Here is a 13121-nt window from a genome sequence, read left to right as displayed (position 1 = left end):
ATACCAACACTACACACAAAATGAAAAATGGCAGTTTTTCCTCTGTAGATATACCAAACCTTTCATTATAAGCTGTCAATCAATATTCTTCAGTCATGCAAGAAATTAAGTTTATGATTAAATGTCTGACGGCTTGAAATGTGATTTGGGTGTTAGATGCGATGAACTGTGTGTGGAACATACATCAACTATAGACCCTACTCACCAATGTCACAGAATGACGTGTCGCTGTATCCGGCCGCCATATTGTCCGTCTGTGTTTATCCGTATTCTCAATGGTTTCAATTTGTCGTGCAATTTATAGTGCAATTCATGGAAGCCCCGGTGCTTTCAGACGCTGTAAACTCATTGGATGCGTTTCATAAAAGGCGTTATGTGGAAAAGCTTCAGTCTATCCATTCGCCAGATCCATATTTGATGCCTAAATCGATATTTTTCGACCCGCTGTCTTCTCCCTCTCTGCCTGACATCTGCTACCCTGATATCTACAACTATCTTGTCCACAAAAAATCAGCCTATTCTCACTAAAGTTTGAAAAACTTTAAAGAGCACTCTAAGCAACATTACCCCGTGTGACCCTTCCAATTTTCTAAAATGGCGACAATCAATAAAAAAAAAGTTGACTGCGATGGCCGACGCTTCAAGGATAGGTGGATATTGGACTATTTCTTCAATAAAACACGTAACAACTGTGTCTGCCTCATTTGCAAAGAGACAGTCGCTGTTTTCAAAGAGTTCGATGTGACGCGATAATGATATTACCGAACAAGACACGCTGACATGTACGACAACATTACAGGGAAGATACGCAGCGAGAAATTATAGCAACGTGAAGCTAGTTTAATTTCACAGCAGCAGTATTTCGCAAAAGCCCGAGTGTCGAAAGAGAACGCCACAAAGACGAGATTGTTGAAATTATGAATTAAAAAAAATAATAGAGCAAATGTGACACACAGAAGGGCTTGCTAAAATTTGTTTAAATATATTGTTCTATGTAAATCAGCCAAGGTAACCCCCCGCATTTTTACCACACCAAATCTGGCCCCCTTTGCAAAGGTTTGGACACACCTGTTTAACTGATGATCCGTAGACGAGGCCAGCTTCTTTCACTTGGTACCAGCTAAATATTATTCAAAAAATAATGATGGTGGAAGAAATAAGCATCTTGAATTTGAAACTGTATGTTGTCGGCGATTAGCCTCGCAATGATCTTAATTGTGGTTGTCAGCCCAAAACCCTCTAAATATATATTAAATGCATCTTACCAGATATAAAATGACTACTACATAATCTGTAGTGATCGTTTGGTGCCCAGTTTTCTCGTCGAATTGCAGCAGTCCATCTCGCTCTCCTCACCGGGTCTCTCGGAATACGGTAGAACTTCAAGTCTCTCCGTCTATCCTCTCTGTTTCTGCAACCAACCCCCACACACGCCTTCACCGTTATGATTATTAATGTTAACGAGCAGAAAAACACGCCATAATAGGAGGAATTTACGAAGCGGTAATGCGTTAACATGACGAGTAGACTGACAACATGGCGCGGAGGCGTGGTTGTGACGTCATGTGAGTAGGGTCTATAGGCTTGTTAATTAAAATTGAGGGCATGCATACTGATAAGTCAAGTTCAGTTAGGCCTCCATGAATCATAATATTAATGGAGGAAGACTACCAAAGAGGACTTCCGGGCGGACAGGGTACGGGAAGGTGAGTCCAAGGAAATAACTAGAGGCCACTGCGGGTCGGAGCGGAACCACTCCCACAACACCCCCAATGTCTCTGGGACCAACACCTCTGCGAAGTTGGCCCCCCATCAGACGCAAATTTATTTAAAAATGATGTGAATCATTTGTGCTATTTTTGTGTCCGTCTCATTCAAAAGTTTCACTTGTGCTGCTATCGTTTTTAAGATATTTACAATTCTTTTATAAGTCAATCTGAGGTCAACTAGCCCCCCGTTTTGATTAAAAATGACTAAACAGAGTGTCATTTGTTTGTGCTTGGTTTGTGCTGGTTTGTGCTGTACAAATTTTTGTTTGTGCTGCAACGATTTTGTAGATATCATGCTTTTAATTTGGAGTAATGACATCACACAATCCCCCATCTCCGGCAAAACGGAATCGCAATGGTGCCATCCGTTTGTGCTTGTTTGTGCTGTAAAATAAAAACCACTATCATAAAATTTGTGCTACTATCATAAAATCTACAAAATTGTATCAGCACAAACAAAAAAATTTACAGCATAAACCAGCACAAATGATTTTTAGCCATTTTTTATCAAAATGGTCGGCTGTTTGACCTCAGATTGAACTATAAAATGATTGTAAATATCTCAAAAATGATAGTAACACAAACAAACACACAGCATCTATAGCATAATATATATAACATATATATAGCATAGCATTTCACAGCATAAACATGCACAAACATAGCACAAACAACTGACATCATTTTTATATATACATTTGCATCTGATGGGGGGCCAACTTCAGGAGGTGTGACCAGCAGCCCAGACAAAGAGGAGGCCCAGCCCGAGGAGCCCCACCATAAAAATAAGATAAATACATAAATAAATACACCAACCGCATTATTACTGTGGCTGCCCATTCCCTGACTGGCAGCCACTACCCAGCACTATTATGGGGTTATGTCGAGAGGGTAGTGCAGTGTATGCATTAAAATAGGAGAGCCCAACTGAGAGGGTAGTGGGACTGCTAGGGGGAATTTCTTCCCGGCCGCATATCTCCCCACCCCTTGTATAACTTTGTATGGTAGTTTGACTGTGAGTAAGACAATTGTTGTTGCAAATGAAATTTTTTTTATCATAATAAAAACATGTTGCATCTTTACAGAAGTTTTAGTGACATTCAAGAAATTTGCATAATTGAGAAACCAAAAAATAATTCGCGTTGATAATCAACTTACTCTGCGAACCAAATCTTAAGAAACTGTCTCAAAATTGCCATTATTAACTACTAAAGTCATCTGCCACATTTTAGTGAAGTTGGACTAAATTAGCAGACACTTGCAATTACAGCTGCTTATTCATGTGGAAGAGGATGCTACTAATACTGAGTTTTTGCTGACAAGGGTGCTGTGTGGGGGGTGGATGCTTCATCTGGCTGTATGCTTCAAATTTGTGGTCAGATGAGTCATTTACTAGGATCTGTCAAGGTTTTGTCAACTGAATCCAAAATGACATGAAATACTGTATGTGAAGGGTAAGGGAAAATATGCTGTGACTAGTAGTGGAAATCAATAGATCTCCAATGGGAGCATGTTAAAAATAATAATAATAATAAAATCAGCATAGGGGCCTAATTTGGACCCACTCGTGCATGTTGAAATATTGTGTAATCAGAACAAGCCATTACAAACAACAAGGGCTTTTGTTGGAGGCTGAGCTTTTGGATAATCAAAAATGATTAATAGGGTGATGATACACGTGTGGACCATTTCTCATCTCCAAGAAGCCTAAAACAATTTAATTGGGTGTGGTCCAACATGATTGAGGGCATCAGAAATTCAGAGCTCGGAATTGAAAAAGGTGGGGGAAATGAATATGTGACAGAGCTTGCACCTCATGGGATCGACTCCATAATCCAGTGGCAGTGACTAATTGCATGCTTCAGGCTTTGACAGTTTGTAAGAGATCTCACGTTTTCTTCAGCCAGCAATCAGCTTCCAGGCAGCTTCTTAATGGCCAAGGAGTTCTCTTGGCAATAATGGCTAGTACCCTAAACTCCCGTAAGTAAAAGAAGAAAAAAAAAAAACATTTTTACAGTGGATGCTTTGGAGCAATGAAAAGATGTGAGGGATAAAACGCTAGAAGCACAAGTGGTAAAAGGACACATCAGCTTTTTTATCGTTACACTGTTGAAAAAAGAACAAGAAGCAGGCCAGGGAGGGAAGCAATTTAAAAGGTACATAGTATTTTAGCAACAAGTGAAAGGAAAAACAGTAGGGGTTAACGGTAGAATAAAATGCACTTTCAGTTTTGTTTGAACTGGTTGGTTTGGTTAATTTTCAGCACAAAAAGGTCAGGGGAAAAAAACTTAAAAAGGCTTTCATTTCTTAAAATGTAAACAATAAAACTAAATAAATAAAAGTGACCCATTTGGGTGATATTTCAAATACATTAAACTCTGAGATGAAATGTGATGGTGTTTGTGTGTGATAGGCAAACCGATGCTAATTTTCCTTGGTCCTTGAATGTATTTAATTTTATAACCAGCGTTAAAGTGGCGGATGCGTTTGGAAAACAAAGTATATTTATTATTTTATCCTCAGTATATGTAATTTAAATTATAAGGTTTGTTTAATGTTTTAGTTGACCTCAACTGGAGTGTAATAATATCTTCCATCTGTATTACCTTTTTTGTTTGTTTGTTTGTTTGTTTGTTTGTTTGTTTTTGTTTTTAATTATAATAAACTAGCCTCAATGTGTAGATGTCCGGCAGCATAGTCAGTTGTACTGGGAACAACAGCAAACAGTGACAAAGGTTCTGTGTTGCTTAGAACGCAAACTGAGAATAAAAATGTGTTATTATTTTTAACATGATTTTCTTCTTGTAATTCAAAACGGCATGTAACTGAACCAAAACAAACCAAACAGAGCATGCAAAACCAAAACTTAAATTCATCCACGTGAACTGTAACACCCCTCAAGAATAGTGTTAAAATCATATCTGGGTAACTCCAGAAATAAGAGAAACCTAGTAAATTTCAGATGGTTTCCATTTCTCAGGTGGTCTTTGTTATAAGGATCTAAATTCTGAGAATTACTCAGCAGGTAGGCGGCAACTGAGCTGATTAACAGCACTGAGCTTACAGTATTTTCAGTGCAAAACACCATCAGGATTCAAGTAAAGCTTTTGCCTTCCCAGATAGACACTGGGGAGTTTGAAGGCATCTCCAAAGACACAGCCCAGGGAGTAGATCTCTTTGAAGGCATGATGTTTGGCTATTGAAGTAAGAAAGCAAAAACTAAGAAGAGAAACCAAGCAAATCATGAAATTAGAAATCATCTCCTAAACAGCCTATTTGATTCTATTCCATGCATTGCCACACATTAATGACACATACTAATGGTAACTTCACAACAGTAACAATTCAATTCCTCTACTCAGTTGCCTAGGGTGAGACGCCGGTGACAACAAGCAACCCTGAGTGGAGCTTCCGATAGTTCACCTGCTCTGTATTCAGGTCCACACACAGCATCTCATGTCAACATCGAGAGAATTCATTGAAATGGGGCGGCCTTGCCCTCCACATCCTTCACATCCTCTGAGCCATCACAGCGGATATTTGATATTGGTACAACAAGATATCATTGAGCCTGAAATTGTGCATATTTTTGTGTGTATAGTGTGTGAATAAAACAATCTGGGGGTGCTATGAAAAGTTCAGTGTGCACGTTTGTACGAACCTACAACAGCAAGTGTAAATAATTTCCATTTATCCACTTTCAGTACACGGAGTGGTTGGAGTCTACAGAGCTGACAGGGTGGGGTTCAACATGGAGTGATTTCCTGTCAGTTACAGGTTGGGAAACATAAAAAAACAAACAACAATCTACTATCATTTACATACATGAAGGGTATTGTTTTTCAACTGCTCATCTTGGAACCCACATTATCCTATTGTCACGATGTCGTGTTTTACTTTTACAGAAGATAACACAGTCGCTGCTCGGGAACATTTCTATGTAGCCATGTTTTGCCGACCCTGGATCCAGCAGGGTCTCTCCGTCGTCTGTTTTTGCCTTGTTTTTGACCATTGTTGACGAATAAATTGTTAACCTGTTTTCGCTGAGCCTTCTTCAAACTTTTGGAACATGGAGTCAGTACAAAGGGTTAACCCGGGAGTGAACTCGCTACACTACTTCGTTCCGCTGGCACTGTTTCCGCGGCTTGGCCGGGGGGATCGAATTCCTTCAATGTGAACAATACCAAGCATGTATTTTTTAAAACATAACTAGAGATGTCCCAATCGATCGGCATCCCAAACGATCGGTTCCGATCACGTCATTTTCAAAGTATCGGAATCGGCAAAAAAATATCGGCCATGCCTTTTCTTAATATATATATATTTTAATTAAATCGTTTTTTAATTGTATTTAACGTTACAGACATAATATGTTACACTCATCCAGAGCCTTTAATTTAGGCTTAAGGTAGGGTTATCAAAAATATCTCAATAACGGCGGCAATTTATTTAATAAAAAATGTGTCACGTTAAAATATTTAATGCTATTTATATGTACGCTGCACATCCCTCTCACTCATTGTCACGCTCAATCTGTAATGACGCTGTTTTACCAATATAAAGAGATAAAAGGCAGCGCAAAACAAGTAGTGTGAATTTTGACAGCCTTTGAAGCCTTCCTTCAATCGGCTATAACCTTGCAATCCCTCTCCCTATGATTGGAAATATCATGGGAAGTAATGTGGGGAAGCTAGGTGGCAATTGATCATTGTCTTAACACCATAAGTTATTTCTTCTTCTTCTTCTTCTTCCGTTGATTTCCGGCAGACTCGATGCCTATTGGCACATTGCTGCCTTATCCAATGTGGCCAGATCACGTAATGACCTCCCAAAGCAGAGAAGATATATCCGTTCGTAGCACGACGCACAGTCATGGTTTTACTTCCCATCATGCATTGGGGGCATGGCTGCAGTATCATTTACTGAAAGCGCAACAAATACACTAGATGGCAATATTTAGTCACAATAGACAAAGTCACAAGTCTTTCTATCTGTGGATCCCTCTCACAGAAAGAATGTTAATAATGTAAATGCCATCTTGAGGATTTATTGTCATAATAAACAAATACAGTACTTTTGTACTGTATGTTGAATGTATACAGTATATTTGTCCGAGTTTTATTCATTTTTTTCTTAATGCATTGCCAAAATGTATATAATCAGGAAAAATGATCGGGAATGATTGGAATTGAATCGGGAGCAAAAAAAAGCAATCGGATCGGGAAATATCGGGATAGGCAGACACTCAAACAAAAACGATCGGGATCGGATCGGGAGCAAAAAAAAACATGATCGGAACAACCCTAAATATAACCTTTAAAAATATGTGTATATTATGTAGGAGTGGGAACCTTTTGGTACCTCTCGATACGATACGGTTTGCGATACAAAGCTCACGATAACGATGATCTGACGATATGGCGATACGACCATTATCGATACATTGGTCAGGAAGACATTCAAGGATATTCTACAAACAACTAAAAACCAGAAAAACAAGCTTCTGCTGTGAATTGGAATGAGTTTATCACTAGTAGACGTCCAACCCATTCGAACTGGGAGGGTGGCAGCGAATGATGTTCATTCGCTGCCACCCTCCCAGTTCAAATGGATTGAACGTCTATGGGCGTCAGTGGTGGCCAATGCCAGGAAATGAGGTAATTGTGGGCGATTTAAAGTCATTTACCTGTTGATTTTCAGTAACTTCCTGTTGGGGCATTTTATGGGTCACTTCCTGTTTATTCTGAGTTGCAGAACAGGAAGCGACCTGGGAATCGCCCAAATGAATAGGTAGTGACTCAAACTCAAAAGGAAATGACCTGTAAATGCCCTAAAATGAACAGCAAGTAACCTGTAAATTAGGGGTGGGCGATATGGCCTTAAACATGTATCACGATAAATTGAGCAGATTTACCTCGATAACGATAAATGACGATAAAGTCCACCCAAGCGGACTGTTATATAATTTGAAAATCTGAATCAATGCATGAAATACAGGTTGTTTCTTGTTGATTTAGTTACCAGCATTCAATTTGATATATTTAACAATTGTACATGCAGTCTAAACATTAAGTTTATAAAAATGTATTGTAAACAATAAGAATTCAAGTATGAGCATTTATAACAGCGTGTATGGCTTGAACAATGTACACTGTCAAAATCAATATGCCTGTGCAAACATGTCATTGTAACACAAATGACTTGCAGCTTGAACAGTACACTTCAAAAAGACAATTTATTGTTAATGGCTGCTGTGACATAATTATTCAATACAAGTGTTTACTTTATGGTTTCAGGGTTTTTTTTTTTTCCCCCAGTGCATTTTTTAATACATGCACCATACATGAACCCCCAAACAGACAGACAGACAGACACACATTAAAGCTATATTGATCTTCTGCAAATGAAACACTTAAGATTTTATGATAGCAATAATGACACAGAATTAAGCACTTACAGAAAAATAGCTCGGGCCATTTCTCAGTCATATTAAAAATGTCACCGTTGGATTGTGCTTTATGCTGAATGCTTTACCATCACAAAAGCTATCAGAGAAATCACACACAGTCAGATACAAAATAACGCGACATAGTAATTGCTAGATGCAGTCCGTGCCCAATCCACTCATTAAGTTCAGCCGTTTCGGCAAGGTTAGAGCCGCTATCCGACTCCATCACGTTCATTTGTAGCGTTAGCCACTAGCGGCCGCTAGCGCTAGCCTGTGGCCTGGCTACCAGTAGAAAGCACTGAAAGCACCATCTCCGGAAATCGTGAGAACAAGGGAGGACAGCGGGTGAAAGCCCGTCTGGATGCCACCAAGAGTCTACTAAATGTCGGTTGAAAGTTTGGCGAACCTCCCTTAAGCCACACTCCATCACGTTTTGCTTGTAGCGTTAGCTGCTAGCGTTAGCTTACCGGGCTTCTGTTTGATTGGCTTCCTGATGATCACGTGACTCCCTACGTAAGTCCATTGACTGCTTTCTTAAAGGGGAATGAACATAGACGAACAACACAGAGTCAAAGAGGGATGAAAAGACTCTTTTCTTGTTTTATTAATTTACCGAATTTACCGACATGGTCAAAATTACATCGGTCATCGTGAAGAATTTCGGTGACGGTAAATTTTCGGTTTACCGCCCAGCTCTACTGTAAATGCCCTGAAAATCTGACAGAATGACTGTGAATGCTCTGGTTTCGAATGAACGAACGTTCCCAATCTAAATGAATTGGGCTTTGAGCACTGTCAATGGCAGCCTTAGAGATAAATGATGGTGGAAGATTTTGGTAGCAACTTGTTGGTTCCTCATTTTTTATTATTTTTATTTTTTTTAACATTGACACCTTTTTAAAACGATATCTTGATTCTTGGCAAGAGCATATCGATAACCTTATGGGATACAAAGTATCACGATATATCACCATTTGGTATTTTGTCACACCCCTAATATTATGTGAGTTTACGCTTGTTACTCTGCATGCTTAGAAGTTAAACCTACTTCATTAAACACCTTTTCAAAAAGTGGATGAATATAACTGCATGAGGAAAAAAACAAATGTTTAAAAAATATGATTATCTAAGAAATATAAACAATAATAAAAATACTAATACATAGGTATATACAGAAATTTTAAAATTGCTTATTTTCTGCAAAGGGTAGGATAAATAGTTTGTCCTATTTCAAGGAAATATAAATACTGTCTAAACAGAGGGTTCCCTCAAAGTATAAACTAACTGTCCGTGACCCATTCAAAATGGATCCACACCGCACTTTTGGTTGCGACCCACCGGTTGAGAATCTTAGATTTATTGCTAAATCATTTTGCATGAAATTTGTACCGTGAGACAAAATATGAGGACACAAACAGGGCAAGCACAGGAAGAACATACATAAGAGAGTAGCAATGAAAGAGTTGTTAAAATGAAACAAAAATAGCTGATCTTACAAGCCTCCCTGTCTGCTTGCTTGCTCCCCTGGTTTTTTTGTTTGCTTCATATATTTAAGAATTCCTTTGTGAGAATTCCTGTGTCTTGGTTTTTTAATTATGTACATAATCAACCATGATATAAAGAAACAAAGCCTTCATTCTGATAATGCACAATATGGCCTATCAATTCCAAATTCAAAGTTTTGAACATCATAATAAAATATCCTGTTGTAGACGTTCAAATGTAAAAAGCACGTCTTCAAAACAAACTATTTTTTCAAATTTCGTCATAACATGTAGTGTTTAAGACCAGAAAATCTGCATCTTCAAAATGATTAAAATATTATTTGAAATATTTTTGTCATTGTACAGTCTTTAAGACCAACCACACCCATAGCATAATGTTAAAGCATAAGGACAGCTCCTAAGGTGTGCAGCTGGCATGTCGCCCAAGTGATGGAAAGGGGTGAACTCAGGATGAAGGAGGGGGGAGAGAGCGAGTCATGACCACCCAACCATTCTTGTGCTTCGTATTTAAAACTGCGACATCACACTGTACCGTTCCCCAAACTGGCACAAAAACACACGATTGCATGAATCTGCTGTCTTCAAGACACTTGCATTAAATGTCTTAAAAATACTGCATGCAGAGAGCCGTCACACTGTAAAGGACTTATCTAACACGTCAAACCATGCAGTGATAAACGACAGGAACTATAACATTAAGTACAGCATCTATCGAGCTCCTCATGAGGAAAGTAAACCAACGTCCAAACTTCGTTGGGGCTAACGAGCCGAACTAGCTTGCACTTGTCGCGGGATCAAGCGTCATGTTAGCGGGCAGCACACTCGACAGTCGGCGCACCCCCCAAGATCTACTTGGAGGGAAAATAAAACAGCACCCCATTGTGTCCTTATTTGGGGTGACAAAAGCCCTCGTACGGGTGTTTACAAGCACCGAGTTGAAGTTAAACTGTATGACGAGGCTTGCTCGTGTGAGCAGGAAAAGTGAAGTTTGTTTTTACCTGAGTAGAGCCGTGTCGCCTTGCCTGCTGACCACACTTTCCACGGAGGAATAGTCCACAGTTTGTCCCGCGGGCAAACACGGCGGTAGGAAGAAGCCCAGGCTGAGGAGGATCGCACTTAGCCACTGACCAGAAACGCAAACATCCGACAGCGCAATCATTATGTCCGTCACAACTGGACGTGGCCGTCGCTCTTTCCCAAGTCTGCCTGAAAATGGGGCGAAAATGAGGAGTAAAGCTTTATTTCCACACTCCACGCAGCCGGGTATGGACGAGCGTTGAGTTGTCCCGGCTTCGTTTGATGCTGTGAGCCGACTGTGCGGAGAAGTGTACTCTCCAGTGGCTTGCACACCATCTAGCGAGGAAAGGCGGTTTAAAATGGGAGCAGAGCTAGAAGCAGACAACCCCCAGGCTCTGTTCCTGTTGCCATGCGGCCGTTTCCCCGGCAACCCCGTTCCCACTGGCTGGTGATGGAGCAGCGAGACCGCCTGGTATTGATATAACCCAGGAGCAATTAAAGATATCGACTGGAGAACCACCCCTATTATTTATTGCAATCAGGGAAAAAGCCATTTGAACCTTTTGTGCAAATAGACTTGCTAATAATCGCGGTATACTGTAGATTGAATATTACTTTATAGGGCAGGATTATACTGTATATTATAACTGATTATCTTATATTGATCACACTTGTTACAAATTAAGAAAAAAATAACAATAAACTAAGAAAATAAATGTACCCAAACTAAGGGTGTAGGTTTGCATAGGGACGATAGGGACATAACACTAGCAACTTTTCAGGACACTCAAATTATCCCCACCAACTTTTAAACACCCTTATTTCATTATATAAAGAGTTCAAATATATAGATCATTTAGATTGTCTTGCCATATGTTGTAAGGATAGAATAGACCCTACCATTATTAAGTGAATTATTTTCATTATGTTCAGATTTAAATTTATCCCTTTTCACTTGCTGAATGTGCCGGTCCATTTTTCCCCCCTCAAACGAACGCTTGGTTGGCTGATGACTTGAAGCCCCTTGTCCCACCATAAAGACACACACACTGACATACTCACACAACCCCGACAGATTCATGTCAACAACATGCCACCCCCTTTGGAGAGGAGGGATATTACAAGTTTATTTCAGCCAGCAGCAGCCAGTGTAAGTCATGTAAAAAGACATCAATGTTATGGAGGTGGGGGAAACACCACTAATTTTGCTACTAAAGATCCGACCTGCAACAGTTAGCATAACATTAAACTTGCTAACCATCAAAACTACTGCTCTCAGGCCAGCCTCCACAAGGAGTCAAGCTAGTCATCCCTTATTTGGATCGTTGTTTGCATTATGTGCATTACGGTAATATCGTCCCTACCAATGTTGAGACCAAACCTACGCCCTTGACCCAAGCAAACACTGGGAAAAACAACACGCATGCAGAACTATTAATTATTTTAATGAGAAGATGCAAATACCGAACCTCAGGAAGGTTTACCACAGTGTTTTCATTTAATGTGGCCAATCCCAGATTGTTCTTTGTTTATATTGTAATAATTTGTGTACATGAAAATGGACCCGTTAAATTTCAAACATTGGCTGCACAAGCACTTTTGAGTTCAATTTAATACTTCGTAGGCCTGTCTTCACTTTGAGTCAAGGCCAAACATGCAATGGACAATCACAAACAAATTACAGTCAGCGTTGACTCACACCTTTTTCTTTTTCACAGTCAATGCTCACATCCACATACCTGGCGATTGCACATACTGTAACTAGTAGTTGTAACAGAAAAACCGTGACAGCTCATATTTTTTTATTTGGTAAAATTAGTTTCAGTCACTGCTTATTATCACTTTATTGAAGCATCAACAACATAATATGTAATAAATAAATGGTAGATTGCCCTTTGCAACATGTGTAACTATATTGTATGAATAAAAAAGAGATGAAATGTGAATGGGGGATAAAGGAAGGGAATGTGGATACTTGAGAGTCTATTGGGCAATGATCCCATGTATCTTTATGATGGCAAAGGTCCTCCATGCTTCTACCACCACATTATGAATATACAGTAGTTTAGTATTGTTCTAGTTAAGTAATATACTGTACATACCAGCTGAATCTCAGTTGTTACCCAGGAAACTGACATCCGTAATTCTTGTTTTAAAGCTCATATTGTGCGACATTGATTTTTTTTTTTTTTTTTTTTTTAGGGGGGGGGGGTTGGTCTTTGCATTTGTGACGCCGTTTTGCTGCAACTCAAATTCAGCAAATATTAGTTGCTGTTGTTAGGCCACAAGTATCAGAACTTCACTCACTGGGCAAAAGTCCAGTCCCGTTTAACCATAACCATGGTGTGTGGCTTTTTTAAAAATAAATGATGACAAAAATGA

The 13121-nt window shown here is 39.4% G+C and overlaps 1 protein-coding gene and 1 long non-coding RNA gene across 3 annotated transcripts in view; one reads left to right on the top strand and one right to left on the bottom strand.

Annotated features, from left to right (window-relative positions):
• Positions 1-5323, top strand: part of LOC130918909 (uncharacterized) — an 88824-nt gene extending 83501 nt beyond the window's left edge. The window contains exon 3 of the long non-coding RNA XR_009063852.1: positions 5132-5323. This is a non-coding gene — a long non-coding RNA (uncharacterized LOC130918909). The remainder of the gene's footprint in view (positions 1-5131) is intronic.
• negr1 (neuronal growth regulator 1) overlaps positions 1-11093 on the bottom strand; it is a 343600-nt gene extending 332507 nt beyond the window's left edge. The window contains exon 1 of one of the 2 annotated variants that reach the window (XM_057841144.1): positions 10721-11093. In XM_057841144.1, the coding sequence (XP_057697127.1) occupies positions 10721-10881 (161 nt within the window). In that variant the 5' untranslated portion in view covers positions 10882-11093. The remainder of the gene's footprint in view (positions 1-10720) is intronic. The other variant, XM_057841143.1, reaches the window with a different exon arrangement.
• Positions 11094-13121: the final 2028 nt, after the last annotated feature.

Source organism: Corythoichthys intestinalis, chromosome 7 (assembly GCF_030265065.1).
Source record: "Corythoichthys intestinalis isolate RoL2023-P3 chromosome 7, ASM3026506v1, whole genome shotgun sequence".
Classification (NCBI taxonomy): Eukaryota; Metazoa; Chordata; class Actinopteri; order Syngnathiformes; family Syngnathidae; genus Corythoichthys; species Corythoichthys intestinalis.
Note: the sequence above shows the minus strand (reverse complement) of the source record. Positions and strands in the feature narration are given on the sequence as shown.